Below are 16,361 nucleotides of genomic sequence, written 5' to 3'. Positions count from 1 at the left end.
GGCACTGGAAACTGATCGACTGACCTTACACAAGGCAACCGGCATGGCGGCAAAGTGTAATAAAAAATGAACGTACAAAAACTTGAAAGAATTTTGCAAGGAAAGAAATAAATAGAATTTTACAACACCCATTTTATGTCGGTAAATTCAACTGCTTTTGCCAATATTAATGATTAATAAAATTAATTTGTAGTTTTAAGTAAAAAAATAATATGACATACTAGTTCAAAATTTTGTCTACCGACATGTAAAAACGTGGGTCTGTGTTACCCAGTTTCTATAAACTAACACAAATGTCTTGCTTCACCATAAATTAAAATGATATCCATTAACACCGAGATGCTATACACGTAAGCCATTTTTGACACTAACTACAAAAAAACTATTGTAAACACTATCTCAACAACATTAATACTAATTAATTCTAAGATCAGATTTCAGTATCCGGAGTTGCTGGGGCTACGTAGCTTTTCACACGGGCTGCATGAAGCACACAACGTGAATGACGGTAGAGACTATAGTTGTCTAACGATGTAATGGTGGAAAGTATTACAACTTCAACAATTTTTTTTCTTGGAAACTAAAGATTTTTTTACGATATTGACTCCATTTTACATGCCGCATCCATAAATTTTTTTGGATAAGTTATGAATCACCCTGTATAACTGAAGACTACAGATTTCTGAATTCAAAATAGACTGATTTAATATATGATTCTGAACATGACTGCAGCAGGAAACTGCCAGCAACACTATTGGTTTGTATGATTTTATATGCAGTACATTCTGCGTCACTGTTGCTTGCGGTCACATCACGCCGCCACTGCAGACCGATCAAGAACCAGTTGTGACACTGACCGCAGAGTTCAGCTCTGTCACATTACACATCTTCCTCTGGTTTTCTTGCATCATCTTCATCATACATCTCCTGTGGCAAATAGTTTCTATGTCTTGCCAGGATCGATTCCACCACAATACTTGCCAAAACACAATATTCTCCCCTTAACTCTATGACAACCTCACTAGAACCTATTGAATTAACATTTGTGGCAAATGAAGAAAGTGAAGAGTGTCAAAATGATATAAATTGTGAACTTACCTCAAAGTTAAAAATAACTTTTTATCTACACTTATAACATTTCTTAGAACTTTTGGTTTGATTTTTTCATAAATAAAACTGAGTATACAGCGTGTCGCACTAGTGCAGAAAAGTCCAATATCTATGTTAAAATGAGGAATATATGGATTTTTCTTTTTACTGTGTTGCCACATTTCTCGGAATGCACAAATTAAAAATATATTCAACTATACAGCGTGTTCCACTTTTCCTGGCCAGACACCAACTGGTTTTTTAAATGGAAACACATTTTTTATATTTTTTCGGATTCTACATAAAAAATAAAGGGTACTTTGTGTAGAATAGTTCTATTCAAATATTCACAGTTTTTGAGATATCTCGCTTGAAAGGTTTTTCTAGTCGGTATTGGCTGTTTACGTTTTCTGATACTGACAGGTTATACTACTAGCTATTAGGCCCTTTTTTTTATCAGATGTTTAGTAAGGATGACTCTTCCGAATCATGCTCCAAAAACTGGCCTGCGTTATACAGGGTGACCAAAATATCATGTCAAAATTGCCAATTGAAAAATCTCTCGAATTTTTTAAATGCAACCCCCTGTATATTTTCATACCATGAGATGCAGAATTAAATTCTCTACAACTTTGCTTTACCTGTTCCTATACCAAAATTCATTAGTTTTTCATGAAATCTCATGAAAATCTCACTACCAGGCATAAAATGGTGCCTTGTAGAAGTTTGTACAATTAAAATCAACCGAGATATGCCAATCAAACTGTCAAAATGTCAAATTTTAAAGGTCTTGAAACCAGCTTTCATTTGAATATGGCATTACATATACCTAAATTAATTCAGAAAAAAGTTATAAGACAAAAATCGTCAAAAAAGGGCAAAAATTGGCCAGAAATCCAAACAGTAGCCAACTTTGATCCAATGTATCTCGGTTTCTATTAGTAGTAGGTACTTCTATAAAGGCTTATTTTAAAGGAAAAAACATCAACTTTTTTTTCTGTGAAGCAATGCCTATACCTAACTCCTCTCAGAAAAAAGTTGGCCAAAAACCAAAAAGAAAAAAAAAACCTTTTTTTTGGATTTTTTTACTCGTTTTTTGGGCATATTTCTGTTAAAAATAAATTTTTTTGACTTCAAAAGGTCTCATTTCGAATTGAAATTCAAAAATTTTTACTGGCGCACGCAAAACATTGGTATTTTTATTTTCACTATTGCATTCGGCAGCACATCAAAAAATTTTAACAATGCGTCCGGCAAAATGCTGCAGGTAAAGTATCGATAGCAACAATGTTTTTCTACATTAAGAGGGCTCTATAGCAAATAGGCAACCAACAATACATTTTTATAGATTTTATTACACAGTTTGTCTAAATATGAATTAATGCACAAATAACAGACTTTCCTCCATTCTATCGCAGATTTTCTATAAAATCTAATTAGTTTGAAACTCAAAATACTCTTTGTTGGAAAGAAATTTGTAATTTTCTTGTTCAAAAGCGGCAAATTACAAATTTCTTTATGACAAAAAATAATTAAAGTTTCAAACTAACTCCATTTTATAGAAAATCTGTGTTAGAGTGGAAGAAAGTCTGTTATTTGTGCATTAATTCCTATTTATTTAGACAAACTGTGTAAAATCTATAAAAATGTATTACTGGTTGCCTATTTGCTATAGAACCCTCTTAACTCGACCATTCGTTTTTCGAAATGTTCTGCACCAAAAACCGTTTTGTGAAATTGGTACAACAGACGTCTTCAAAAATAATAATTTCCATTTTCAGACGCTGTCCGCACAATACCGGAAATTATATTTTTTCATCAGCACATTCCGTATATCATTTTTTTTAAATCTTCAGTACAATTAAAAAAAATTATATTTGAACATTTATGTCCATTTTGCATATTTCTTTTAAACGGGAGGGGAGGGTATTGAAAAAACAAGCAAATATTGTACCGAGAATGTATATTAAGTCAAATCCAAAAACGTTATTATATTACAAGGAAGTCCTATGTACAAAAAGCTAACTATATATGAGGATACTAAAACAAAACTACGTACACTAATAAACACACAACATCGTAAATGAAGATATGAAAACACGTTTACTTGTAAAAACTAATAATCGAATATTGCAAATTAGTGGGGAATTTTTTAACAACGATAGTTTCAGTCATACGAAAATCATACTACACAATACTTCTAATTTACTCGTTAAAAAAGAATCCCACTAATTTTACAAGTGTTCCTAAACTAACCCCATAAATATACAACAAAATAATAGACACTCGAATTATGGAAACAATCGATATTTACATGCGGATAACACGATAGGCTTCGGAAAATTTACAAAAAAAATCCAATAAAAAAGCAAGATAAGCCGTTTTGATCAAACAGAAAATTATTCTACAAGAAAAATCTCCCAAAAACTTAACCGGTAATTTACCGTTTATTGTCACCCTGGCGTGTAAGCTAATAATAATAAATAGTTAATTATAAATAAAAGCTTATGCTTATTTATATTAAGATATACTGGACTCAGCTGAATCTCTTTTTTTACCAAATACGATCAAACACAGAACTAGTTACTGTTTTAAGGGTTAAGAGGGCTCTATAGGGAATAGCCAACCACCAACACATTTTTATAGATTTTATTACACAGTTTGTCTAAATGTGAATAAATGCACAAATAACATACTTTCCTCCATTCTAACACAGATTTTCTATAAAACTGAGTTAGTTTGAAACTCGGATTACCTTTTATTGTAAAGAAATTTGTAATTTGCTGCTTTTGAACAAGAAAAATACAAATTTCTTTACAACAAAGAGCAATTTGAGTTTCAAACCGACTCTAATTTATAGAAAATTTGCGTTAGAATGATGGAAAGTCTGTTATTTGTGCATTAATTATTCATATTTACTGTATAATAAAATCTATAAAAATGTATTGCTGGTTGCCTATTTGCCATAGACCCCTCTCAAACGATCTCATTCAAATAATGTCTAATCTTTCACGAATTACAATAGATTTAAAAAGAAATTTAAAACTTTTAGTGTTCAGATTCCGTTCGTCATAGCACATCACAATTCGTTGCATATGTAGGGAAATAGTTTTAAAGGTTCCTTAAAATGTCAAACGTGTTGAAAACACTTTTTTGCTTAGAATCGAGAACGTAAACCGCAATATTCTTTCGTTTAACGACGGATATTGCAGATTTTACTTCTAGGGTAACGATAATAAATATTCTGCCTTAATTACGACGTACAAGTAAAAAGTGGATCAAAATGCTTTTTCATGTGATGTACAAATTTTATTATTTCACGTTTTTGCTGGTAAAATTAAAATCATCCAAAATACATATACAGGGTGTTTCGAAAACCATGTGTCATCGCTCGGGGGCAAATTCCTCACCCAAAAATAAGACCGAGGTTTTATCAACATTGCTCCATTCTTATTCCGATTCAGAAATGTACGTTTTTTTAAAAATTTTCGTTTTTTCTAAAACAACTTCGATAATTCACTTTGACTAAAAATTGTGTGGTGTTCAATAGTTTCCGTCTTTGTGTACGGGTAATCTTAAATAAGTAATTTCTAGAGCCTTTTTTTCAACTATTGAGAAAAATTTTTATCTCTAATTTATCAAAAAAAAAAAAAAACAAAAAAAAGTAGTGTACATATTTTTCTTTTTTAATAAAATTATTCCAATTCCACACACCTGTTTAAATTTCTAAGAAATTTCTATGCCCTTTTACCATAAAACTCGAGTAAAGCCATTTAAGATATTTTCGAGAAAAAAAAAACACACAATTTTTAACGCCCATATGTTGTTTTTAGTTTTCTTTAAATTTTCTCAAACAACCAGGATGCTCCAGACGCATATATTTGAAAGCAATCAATTTACTACGCCCGACACAAACTTCGTGAGAACGCGGTGCCAAATTTCATATAAACGGAGCAAGAACAGATCCATGTTGACGTGAACTATTTGTGTGTGAAAAGATGTCCAGGAACTGTAATCCATTTTTTGAACACCCTGTATATATTTCCTTGAATTTGTTTTCGTTAATTTTTCTGTAAACCCAATACTCACCAAAAAACCTCTTTGTACAACCTTTTTCGTCTTTTCCCCTCGACTCGTACATTATTCGATTAAGAACCGAAAATTTTTTAATATTCCGCAAACCACCCATCTTCTTCGCGACCGAACGGAATCGAACACCGCTCCACCGAAAAACATCTAACGATCAGACAGCGATTCAACCCATCGTCGACGAAAACTGTGACCGTCGAGTGCAATGAGAACGACCGTGAAACAACCCCTACAATTTACGCTATGTATCGAAAAAAGAAACGCCCGTCAAGACGTCTTCCCTACCGTTACATCGTCAGTCAAGAACTAATCTTACGAATACAGTAAATATGATATAAAAGGTGGCTTGGCTAAACGTTAAGGAAATTAAAACTCTAAAAAAAAATCACTAAAACAATCACTTAAGGGCTATTTAAATAAACATCTGTGTGCGTGTGCTAATTCATAAATATTAACAGGGGGAGGGGGCTTGATTGCAGCAATCAAGTGACTAAAAAAAACGCAATCGTTCCATTAGTTACGCATTTACACCGCCCACGGCGCCCTCGGAGCTGTCCTGCTGCGACGCCTCGTCTGTGGGCACCCACTCGGCGAACCCATTGTCGACCAAATGCTGATTTAAGAATACTACCGACTGCAAGGAAGAAGACAAATTAGTATATTTGCTACTATAAATCCACTCGTAAATACAGGATACAAATTTTTTTTAAATAACAATAGTGTTATGTTATTTACGCTTTTGGCTGCTATGAAATCCGTGAAGCGGACGTGAAGTAAAAGTGGATGTGAAGTGCTGAAGTCTCATGAAGTAATTGCATATAAAAAATGATAAACCAAAGATATTGATTACCGATGTGAATCCAAATTACTACTGTGGATGCAAATATTATACAATGTATCTTCGACATAAATCTGCACTTCTACGATCTCTCACCACAAAATGCAGAGCTAAGAACTCATTTGTGAACGAGAAATTTCACTTTTTATATGCCATGTCACATCACGTACTTAAAAGGTATGATTTTCAAAACAGGAGCGACTATTGGTTATTACAATGTATGTGAAGTAATATAGTCTGTGAAGTAGTCATGTCATATACTTGGAAGGTATGATTTTCAAAACAGGAGCAAATATTGGTTAATACAATGTCCGTGAAATACAAGCGGTTGTGAAGTAAAAGTGGATGTGAAGTGTCATGTAGTAATTGCATCTAAAAAAATGATAATAAACCGAAGATATTGATTAACTAAGTGAAGTAAAATTATTATGGTGGATACAATATTATACAAATATCTTGGACAAAAATCTGCACTTCTATGACCTCTGATCACAAAATGTAGTTCTAAAAACTCATTTCTGGACGAGAAATTTCACTTTTTATATGCCCTGTCACTTGAAAGGTGGGATTGGCTATTGCAATGTACGTGAAGTAAATGCAAATGTGAAGTAATAGAGTCTGTGAAGTGGTCAAGTCATATACTTGAAAGGTATGATTTTCAAAACAGGGGTAACTACTGGCCATTACAATGTCTGTGAAATAAAAACGGATGTGAAGTAAAAGTGGATGTGAAGTGTCACGAAGTAATTGCATCTAACAAATAATAAATACTACACTAAAGATATTATTTAACGAGGTGAAACCAAATTATTACGGACAATACAAATATATTATACATGTATTTTGGCCAATAATCTGTACTTCTATGACCTCTCACCACAAAATGCAGTTCTAAGAACTCATTTGTGGACGAGAAATTTCACTTTCTATATGTCTTGTCACTTCATGTACTTGAAAAGTATAATTTTCAAAACCAGAGCAATTACAATGTACGTGAAGTAAATGCGGATGTGAAGTAATGAATCTGTGAAGTAATTGCGTCTGTAAAATAATACAATATCTACAAAATGATACTAATCCAAAGATATTGATTAACGGGGTGAATCCAAATTATTAAGAAAAATTATATCTGTGCCTTGTCCAAATACCTGCATGTTTATGACCTCGCCAGCAAGTTTTTAATTTTGCCGCACAAATTTACAAGGGAACTTACCTGGGGCCCTACAACTACATAACATAATACTAGGGGGACGCCAGCATCCGTGTAATCTGCTACTTGGGTGTATATCAGTGCACCCTTCGTTATGTCTGCTACTAAACTATAAGCCTCTTCGGGCCACGTTCCATCCTCTGAAAGAAAACAATCGCATTAATTTACCGCCAAAACCCGTCGCGAAAATTGTCCTCACCATTTAATGATTTGACGTTGTCCAAAACGCACTCTGCCGCCTGGAAGGGCAACAGCATGAAGTCTCCCCTAATTTGTCTAAGTTTCGAATTCTCTACATAGGCGAAGCCGCCGTAATCTAGGAATTTGACGTACGAGGTGTCCGTCTCGACGTCCGTCGACAACACCATGGCTCTGTACCATGCGTCTACCGAGTAAGCTGCGCACACCGTGTTCTCCGGTATCGGGTTTGGTAAAAGAGGGGAATTGGCCTCGGTATAGCACACGTTCATGCATCCACTGAGCAAGTTGAGGCTGGGGAACGAGGGGTGCGTCGGCTGCTGGAGGAACAGGTGGTTGGGGGCCACCAAACAGCTGAGGATCGTGTCGTTGTTGATGCCTTCTATGAGTTTTAGCTAGAAGGGAGTAAATAGAAAAAAATTCACGTAACTATTATAACAATCGTCATTGATCTTTTTAAGATGGATTTGGTGACCTTGAATAGAGAAACAGCAATCTTAACGTTACTTACATACAAATGATCTGGAATAAGCGGCACGGTGGATACGATGGGCGTGAAATGGACCTGTTCCAAAGTAACCTCCGGATACCTCTTGGCGGGAAACTTATCCCTGATCATCTTCAGCGACTTGTCGATCTCGTCCTGAGTCCCCTCGATCGAGCACACCTTCAGCTTGTTATTCGTGGGGTGCTTCTTCACCACAATATGGGCGTTGGTTTTCTCCTTTATCTGCGTCACGAAACTGCCATGACGGCCAATCAACTTTCCCACCAGGGACTGGGGGATAATGAACTCGTAGAGGGTGGGCAGGGTGACGTCGCAGGGTGCCGGGACATCTATGCCCGGCGTACGGGATGGCGGTGGTGTAGCCACGTCGCTGCCGCCTTTGCCACTATCGCTGGAACCCTGCACGAACATGAAATTAAAATGTAGCAATAAAAATTTTAAACAATAAATGTTATCTACCCGAACGGTTAACTTGATTATGTAAAATTGCAACATTTATTTGAAATATGTGCTCGTGGTTTTATCATTCAGAATTTTAATGCAATTTAATATGTGACGGAATTTTTGTCAAACGAATACAATGTTCGAAAAATGCACTTACATAATTATATATTTTACCATATCGGCACCGACCTTTTCAACACAACAAATAGGGTTGACATTATTTAAATCGTTTGATTAAAATTTAAATTTAAAGAAAATTTTAAGTCGGAAATGAAGAAATACAGGGTGTCCCGAAATTAATGCAACAAAATTTGGTCATAGATTCTTAAGACAAATTTAGGAGACCCGTATTTTTTCTTTTTGCCAAGTGGCCCCCTCTTTCGGAGTTACAGTCCCCTGAAATCCTCCCTTAAGAATAATCTTTTTTTTATATCTCAGAACCCTGTTGTACGAGAATCACTAAATTTGGTACACAGGGGTTTTGTGACATGAGGGGTACATATGCAAAACTCACATTATAAATAATTTTTCGAAATAGAATTAGTGACGCAATCTTGGTCATCGTATTGAACTACACCATTTTTAAATTTAGAAGTTGTACAAACTCACATTTTCGTATTTATTTTTATATTGTGAAATCTGTGAATTGTTTCAAGTCACATTCTCCTACGATCTGAAGGTCTCAAAGCTCACATTATCCATATCCACCAATAAAAAAGCTTATGAGTTTTGCTTCTCGTATTGTTTTGCTTTCCTAGATGGTTGGTTCCGTGTTTTTCTATGAGTTTCTGATTATAAGAGATAAGTTTAGTTCTTAAGTTTCATATTTAAACATCCGATATTAGAACTTTTTACTGTCAACATTTTTTGTACTTTGCAATTTTAGATTCATTATAAAAATATTTCACTATCACTGATAATAAAACCGTATTCTAAATATTTTGCGCAGCTTTTTATTTTGATTATGAACTACCTTATTACATAAGTCTTATTGATATCGAGTTTGTTTCAAAGTTCCTTTATTAAAGGAAGTTAAATTAACTTCATGAATTTTGATGTAAAAAATAATATGTAGAATAATTTGGAGCAAAACTACCATTATCCAAAAAGTTGTATCAAAACTCACATTGTCCAAACTTTAATTCACTTTCTTGGAGTCAAATATTTGTGCTGTAATTTCACCAATTATGAAGCAAAGTTAAAGCTTTGATAAATACCAAAAAAATTGCAGAGCTTTAAGTCACTTACAAAGTGAGAAATCAGTTATTCCTGAAAAATTTTAAAAAGTGGATAATGCGAGTTTTGCATCTATACCCCTCACACGTGGAATCTGATGGTGCTACACTTTTTGGCGGGGAACACCTTTAAGACAATTTTTCGTGGGCCCTCTTGTCTTTGGAGATAAAAAGATTTGGTATCAGTTGCTAAATTTATGGCAATTTTTTCCAAAACAAGCTGTATGTGCATTGTACATACATACCTGAAAAAAGTTATTTTTTTTTCTAATTTGTATCGTCAGCAATGAAGCTTTGAATAGTTTGAATTATTTAAGGAGTCCATAAAAATATATGCCAAAAATTTCGACGGTTTAACACTAAATAAGATTTTAAAATATAAAAAAATACGATTTAAAAGCCAAATTTAAATTTTTTGAAAAGATTAAGATTACCACAACCTTCATAATAAAAAAAATATGTTGGATGACTAAATTTTTTTTAAATTAATTTCACATAAATTATATGAATGTAAAAATGACATTGCCAGTATAACTTTAAAATACTTAGTTTGGATTATTCCACAATGAACTCTCGACTTCAAATAAAATTTTAGAAGTGTTTGCAATTCTATTAAATGTCTAATATGAGGAAAGTCTCACTTGCATCATGATTGTAGTAATCTAGGTTTGACGTTTAGATTGCCTTTTAAACCTCACAGTTCTATTACGGGAGTATAAATTATTGTAATTAGCGAGATTTCTAGTTTTGAAATACCTTATGAATAAATGATTTTTGAAAAGGTTAAGTCAAACGACTTTTTTCCCATCAGTTTTCTTGCCTCGAAATCGAAATCATACCCAAAGAGATCAATCACTTACCTCACTGTGATTATCTGAGATGCTGCTGAGAGACGGACTGGCTAACATTACATCTGCAGGACTGTGATTGGCTGAATCCCTTTCACTACTTTGTCTCTGCAATTCCTCATGTTCCTTCTTTCCAGTGCTATTCCTGTGTTCCCTCTTCTTCGGGGTCTTTTTGTTGTTATTGTTTATCTTCAAGGAAGTCAACTTGTCTTCCACGACGGCTATGTCTTTCTGTGCCATTTCTGCGGGTTGTTGTTCCGAACCAGCCTTGGTTGATTTCTTGGATTTCACCGTAGTAGTATTTCCCCTAAGAGGCGATGGGGTCCTAATCCTTGGAGACGCGCTTTCCTTCAACGGGGACGGCGTTTTCGACTGTTGCTGTTGCGTGGGACTGTTATCGGGTTTCGATCTGGACAACGCGCCGTTTTTCATGGATTTAATCTTCTCGATCTCCAGGTCCAGGTCTTCGTCGGATATGACGACGGGATTCGACCGCGTTGAACGCAGCGACGGCGGAATGACGATGTCTATGGGGGCACTCTCCACTCCCGACAGCGACCTCGAGAAGCTGCGGTTCGGCGACGACGGCGCCGACACTGGCTTGGTTTCCGTCTTCTTCTTCTTCTTCTCCTCCTCCTTTACCGAGGGCTCCTCACTATTCCGAGTGTTTCCTATTCCTTGTTGGTTTTCTGTGTCGCCGGTGTCACTTCGAGCTCCAATTCTCTTCTTTTTGTACCACAAGTAGCTGAAGAGAACGGCAATGGTTGGCAAGGACCACACTAACAATTGACGAGAATGGGACGGGGCCATAACTTGATCGATCCACGATTGACCCCTTGATTAACCACGCGACCCTGGAAAAGAAAACTTATTTTTATTGCCCAGTCATCAAATGTCAGTGTCAAGTGTGATTTAACAAAAAAAAAAAAAATTCGCGCAAGTTCGAAGAACACAGTACTACTCGAATTTAAGAGAAACTTATTCAACAGAATTGGTTACGAATATACAGGGTGTAACAAAAAAGCAAGTCATTCCTTTAGTGGCGGCAAAATATGAAATTAACGATTGTTACAAAAACCAATTTTTTTTTTACCTATATAATTTCGTTTGCTAAAAAAAATTAAAATAGGTATTTAAGAAACAAATTAGTTAAACAGTATTGGGAGAAATCCTCCATGGGCGCGCGGCAGAAAAAATGGGGGACACAAAGTAACCCCTTCTCTTCAGTTGCTACGTTTGCTGTTTAGGCGTTGTTTAAAATAATACTTTAAAAATTTGATTAATCAAGAAGTGTATTTACTGAATTTCAAACAAATACGTGAAAAATTGACAAAATTATTGCGAAAAAACAATTTTAAAAGTTCAACAAGTTCAACTGTATCTATAACATTGTACCTTTAAGGGAAGCGTTTTATTTTGTGTAGACGAAAATATGCCGCTAATGGCAAGACCTGCTGTTTTGTTACATTCTGTATATTTTTTGTATTATAAAATAATGTTTCGCTTTAAATATTTATTTAAATGTCCCATTTTTGTTTGTTTGTTGCGCTTTTAACGTTAAATAGAGGCATAATGAATTCTTTCGGCGTTTTTTCAGCAAAATTTAATAAACAGTCCGGAGAAAGTCATTTTTCAACATTGCAAATTTAAGATATTTTTTTTCTCCCATTCAAGGTCAATGGAATATTTCAATGAATATAAAAACAAAGGAGTAGACCATCTAGCTAGCAACATGGCAACAATTGTACACATTTAGTTTTAGTGTACAGATTTTGTAAGATGCCAGGAAGCAATAAACATTTTTATGAGGATATTTCATAGTCTCTGGTATATCACCTAAAAAGATGCTTATTTAAACTTTTTGTTCTAATTCGTGAGCCGCGAAATGCGCGAAAGGCGTGGCGTATCCCCATAATTCTTCTAATAAGCACGTTGTGAAAACATTGACTCAGAACTAGACCATGTGCATCATTACAAGTAGAAATGAACTAAGGCGCTCGGGCATCAATAAAGTCAACTGGCGAACGTTAGTTATATATATTTTTATTGTTTAAATTAAAATAATAAAGAATAGGGCATTTTATTATGATATTTGTAATCGGATCAAAGGCTTGTTTACGCTAGAGCTCGAGAGAGACTGTGAATAATAGGTGTAATGTTTTTAGGACGTAGAATAATTTAGGCGACGGTCGGAATTATGTTTCTGCGCATATGAAGGTCAAAGCTCATAAGATTTTAAAACATCTCTAACAGCTGATCTACGTTATGCGTAAATGCCACAGTGAAGTCAGCAGTTCTCAACAAGTTTTCTATTAAAAAAAAAAAACGTATATATGGTGATTTATTTAAGGATGCCCAGCAAGGAACAAGCGTTGGGTACGAAAACTATTTTTTCCAGTAAAGGCATCATCCAAGAACGTTTACTGGCACGCAACTTTTCTGTAATTTAACCAAATTTATACCGCTCACCGTTCCCTAGATTCCCATGGTGAGCATCAACTGAATCACCCTGTATACAAATAAACAATCTGTAGATCACGTAATATTAACTATTTCACAGTATAAAAAATTATATCTGCAATAAACACCAACAATGAACTCCTTGAAAATGACGAATCATCTTCAATTTTATAAACACAATCAACACGTGTTAACACGGCTAAGCGTACGTGGAAAAACTAATTATTATTATTGTGAGATGCGCAGTACGTCTAAAAATAAGTCCGGGGAACTATAAATATTATTAAGGAGAATGCGAAGGCTTGTTAATAGTTTACTTTACAATAAGTACACATTTTCTTGAATATTTTATAATTTCCAGACCTTGACCAATATTAGGTTTTCTCTCAAATATTCATTCGCGTGAATTAAAACTAAGTCAACATTTGTTAATGTTGCTTAAGTAAACAATAACAGTGATTTAAACACTGATCGTTAACTTCCAATCATTGAATCAAAATATTTCCAGGAACGTTTCAAATCTATAAAACTTAAATAGTTTAAAGCACCGACACTAGTTTTCAAAACACACATATTTCAATTTTATATAGTTTATTAATATTATTATTTTACAGAAAATCACGTATATTTTATTTGGAAAAAATACCAAAACAGTATGCAGTGGGAACAAATGTTAATATATATATTATTTAAATATGCGTCTATATACATATCAGCATATCGTGTACGTATGTCCATATGTATATCAGTCCCACATGAAACTAAATATGGAAAATCCACATAGCGTGAAGCTTTAATTGCCGAGACTGGTTTTTTACTGTAGTAATTGCTATTAATTTTATGTATTATAATCAATAAAATATAGAGCTCGTTGAACACGGATGTTATAAGAGAGAAGTCCATACAGACAAAGAATAAAAAATATATACATGTATATAAATCATTTTTATAATGATTATGGCAACAAAACAGAAGTACAAATTACAGATGTACAAATTAAGATCAACATAACGACTACTATAAATAAAAAAAAATTAATCACTGAAAAAAATTATATTCAAAATAAAGGAAACTCAATATCTCCTAATTTCTCGAGAAACATAATTTATCGGCGCCGCAGATTGTTATAAATTTTATATTAAACAAAGGCGTTGTTCCAAATCCATCACAGTGCGGTTCTGATCGAACAACCAAAGATAAAATGTAAATCAACTTTAACGAATACCGTTACGACCGGTTTACCCGTACCGACAACAGCTTCTCAAGTTATGTAACTATGCAAGCGGACGGTGAGCTGCAAGCACGTGGAGAGCCCATCTTAAAATTCAGTTCTCAGTTTGATTCAACGAATTTTCCTAGAATTAACCACAAAACCTGAAGTAGATACATTGAATGTATCATTCGAAAATTATACAAGTGTTATTAACAGAATAATTTTACGCAGTCATTGACTTCTGGGTTTATCCTGCGGTTAATGAGGACGATCGTATTGAAAAATATTAAGCAATTTTCTCAGAGAAAAGAACCACTATCTTACAGCGAAGAAAACAACTAAAACATGACATTTATTAAGAGGGTCAGAGATAGTGTTACGTAAACATTGTTAAGATTCACTTAACAAATCACCAATATCGACTTTATAAATAGTCCAATAGCCAGGGGGTCAGGAGTCAGGAGGTAGTAAATTTCCTCAAACCCCAAATTTTGTTTAAAAATAGGCAACAAATATAGAACAACACATTAAAATGTACAAGAGCCACAGAAGAAATAAAAAATAGTAACAATTTACGTCGCAAAGAATACTTTTTTATTTGTTTTTCTTCATTATCTCGGTTGGATAGTACTCTGCAAAAGATCACTTTTATCCCGAATATAATTTTTTTATTGCAAAAATAATTATGGAATTACAGGGTTCATAGTTCAAAAGTAATGAAGAATTCCCTGACTTTTCCAGGTTTTCCCTGACATATAAAAATAAAATCCAGGTCACTTGTAGTTCATTTTTACATACTAATTGGTGTTTATGCATTAAATTTTTTCTCGACTGGACTCCATAATCTTTTTTATACCCTAAGAAACTCTTATAAAGGTTTCAAAACCACAAATAGTTTTTTCTTTCAAGAACCCAGGGCCGGCTTTCACAAAATTTCCAGTTGCAAACATCAAATTCCCTGACTTTCATGAATATTTTTAAAATTCCCTGACTATTCCCTGTTTTTTATGAAGAATAACGAATTCCCTGACTTTTCCCGGTATTCCCGGTTTTCCCGGCCGCTACGAACCCTGAATTAAAGGATTCATTATAAAAATCGATGTTTTCCTTAAAATTCTTGTCAATTTTCGAAATATTAATTAAACGTCATACAATTAAAGAAATGCGCTATTGGACGGATCAGTCGCTGAGTTATTGACAATCATACGTAAATACGTAATCCTTACAGGAAACTTTAAAATGACGGTATAATCGTCAATAACTCGGCAATGACTCACCTGTCCAATAGGCGGGTTTCGCAAACTTATTATACATGAATTGAGGAATATTTTCGAAAAGTTTCAAGAGGTTTCAATAATTTTTAGAGAACTGACAAAAATTTTAAGAATAACAACGATTTTTGCCACTATTTGTTATTTGCACAATTACTTTTGTAATAAATAAAAATTGTGCTATGCTATCTTGTACAAAATTTCATTTTGAATAAAAATGATCTTTTGCATTTTCTTCGCAGTCCGTGCAAGCGAGATATTGAAGAAAAACTGATAAATAATTTTTTACGAAGTAAATTGTTAATAACCGATTTGAAAAAAATTTAGGGTTTATGGAAAAATGACAACAATCACGATGTTTTGCGCCTCCGTCCACTGGACTCAAATTATCAACAACAAACACAACAGATCGTTTGCTTTGAACTCCTGATTAAATTCCTTCAATATTACATTTTCCCAGATTTAATAAAGTTTTAACGGTTCTGATTCATTGTACGCAATCCCTTGGAACTTCATTGGTGTTATGCTCCGCTAGTAAAAGTCAATGTCACTTAAAATATGTGCTTACTGAAAGGAAAATTATAGAACCGCTAGGCCATTCAAATAACGCATTCCAATCGGCTGCAACGAGTAAAAGTGCTGTTAAAATATCGCCAATAAGCAATTTTACTGCAACAACTAATTAGTAGATACACATGCAATTAGGAGTTGGTATTGGTTAATTTTCACATTCTTCGTGAATATATTTGTTGGTTATTTATTCATTTAAACAAAAAATGTCACGCACCTGTTCAATGTTAGAACAAGTTTTGAATCATATCAAAATGGTCATGGCCAAAATATGCAAATAAAATCAAATAAATTTGTCTGTTTCTACATAAACTAATACACATACATTGGATCTCCTTATACTATCTAATATGTTCAATTGAAATAATAAATAATAATAATAATAATA

At 34.0% G+C, this 16,361-nt stretch overlaps 1 protein-coding gene across 5 annotated transcripts in view; it reads right to left on the bottom strand.

Annotated features, from left to right (window-relative positions):
• Positions 1–4,771: 4,771 nt before the first annotated feature.
• LOC108904063 (A-kinase anchor protein 1, mitochondrial) overlaps positions 4,772–16,361 on the bottom strand; it is a 68,766-nt gene continuing 57,176 nt past the window's right edge. For all 5 annotated transcript variants that reach the window (XM_018706457.1, XM_018706456.1, XM_018706459.2 and 2 more), the window contains 5 exons: positions 10,472–11,313; positions 7,936–8,331; positions 7,426–7,819; positions 7,230–7,366; positions 4,772–5,812 (listed from right to left, as the gene is read on the bottom strand). In XM_018706457.1, the coding sequence (XP_018561973.1) occupies positions 5,696–5,812; positions 7,230–7,366; positions 7,426–7,819; positions 7,936–8,331; positions 10,472–11,269 (1,842 nt within the window). In that variant the 5' untranslated portion in view covers positions 11,270–11,313 and the 3' untranslated portion in view covers positions 4,772–5,695. The remainder of the gene's footprint in view (positions 5,813–7,229; positions 7,367–7,425; positions 7,820–7,935; positions 8,332–10,471; positions 11,314–16,361) is intronic.

This window comes from Anoplophora glabripennis, unplaced genomic scaffold, assembly GCF_000390285.2.
Source record: "Anoplophora glabripennis isolate ALB-LARVAE unplaced genomic scaffold, Agla_2.0 scaffold14, whole genome shotgun sequence".
In the NCBI taxonomy this organism is placed as follows: Eukaryota; Metazoa; Arthropoda; class Insecta; order Coleoptera; family Cerambycidae; genus Anoplophora; species Anoplophora glabripennis.
This window is presented reverse-complemented; position numbering and strand designations above follow the sequence as displayed.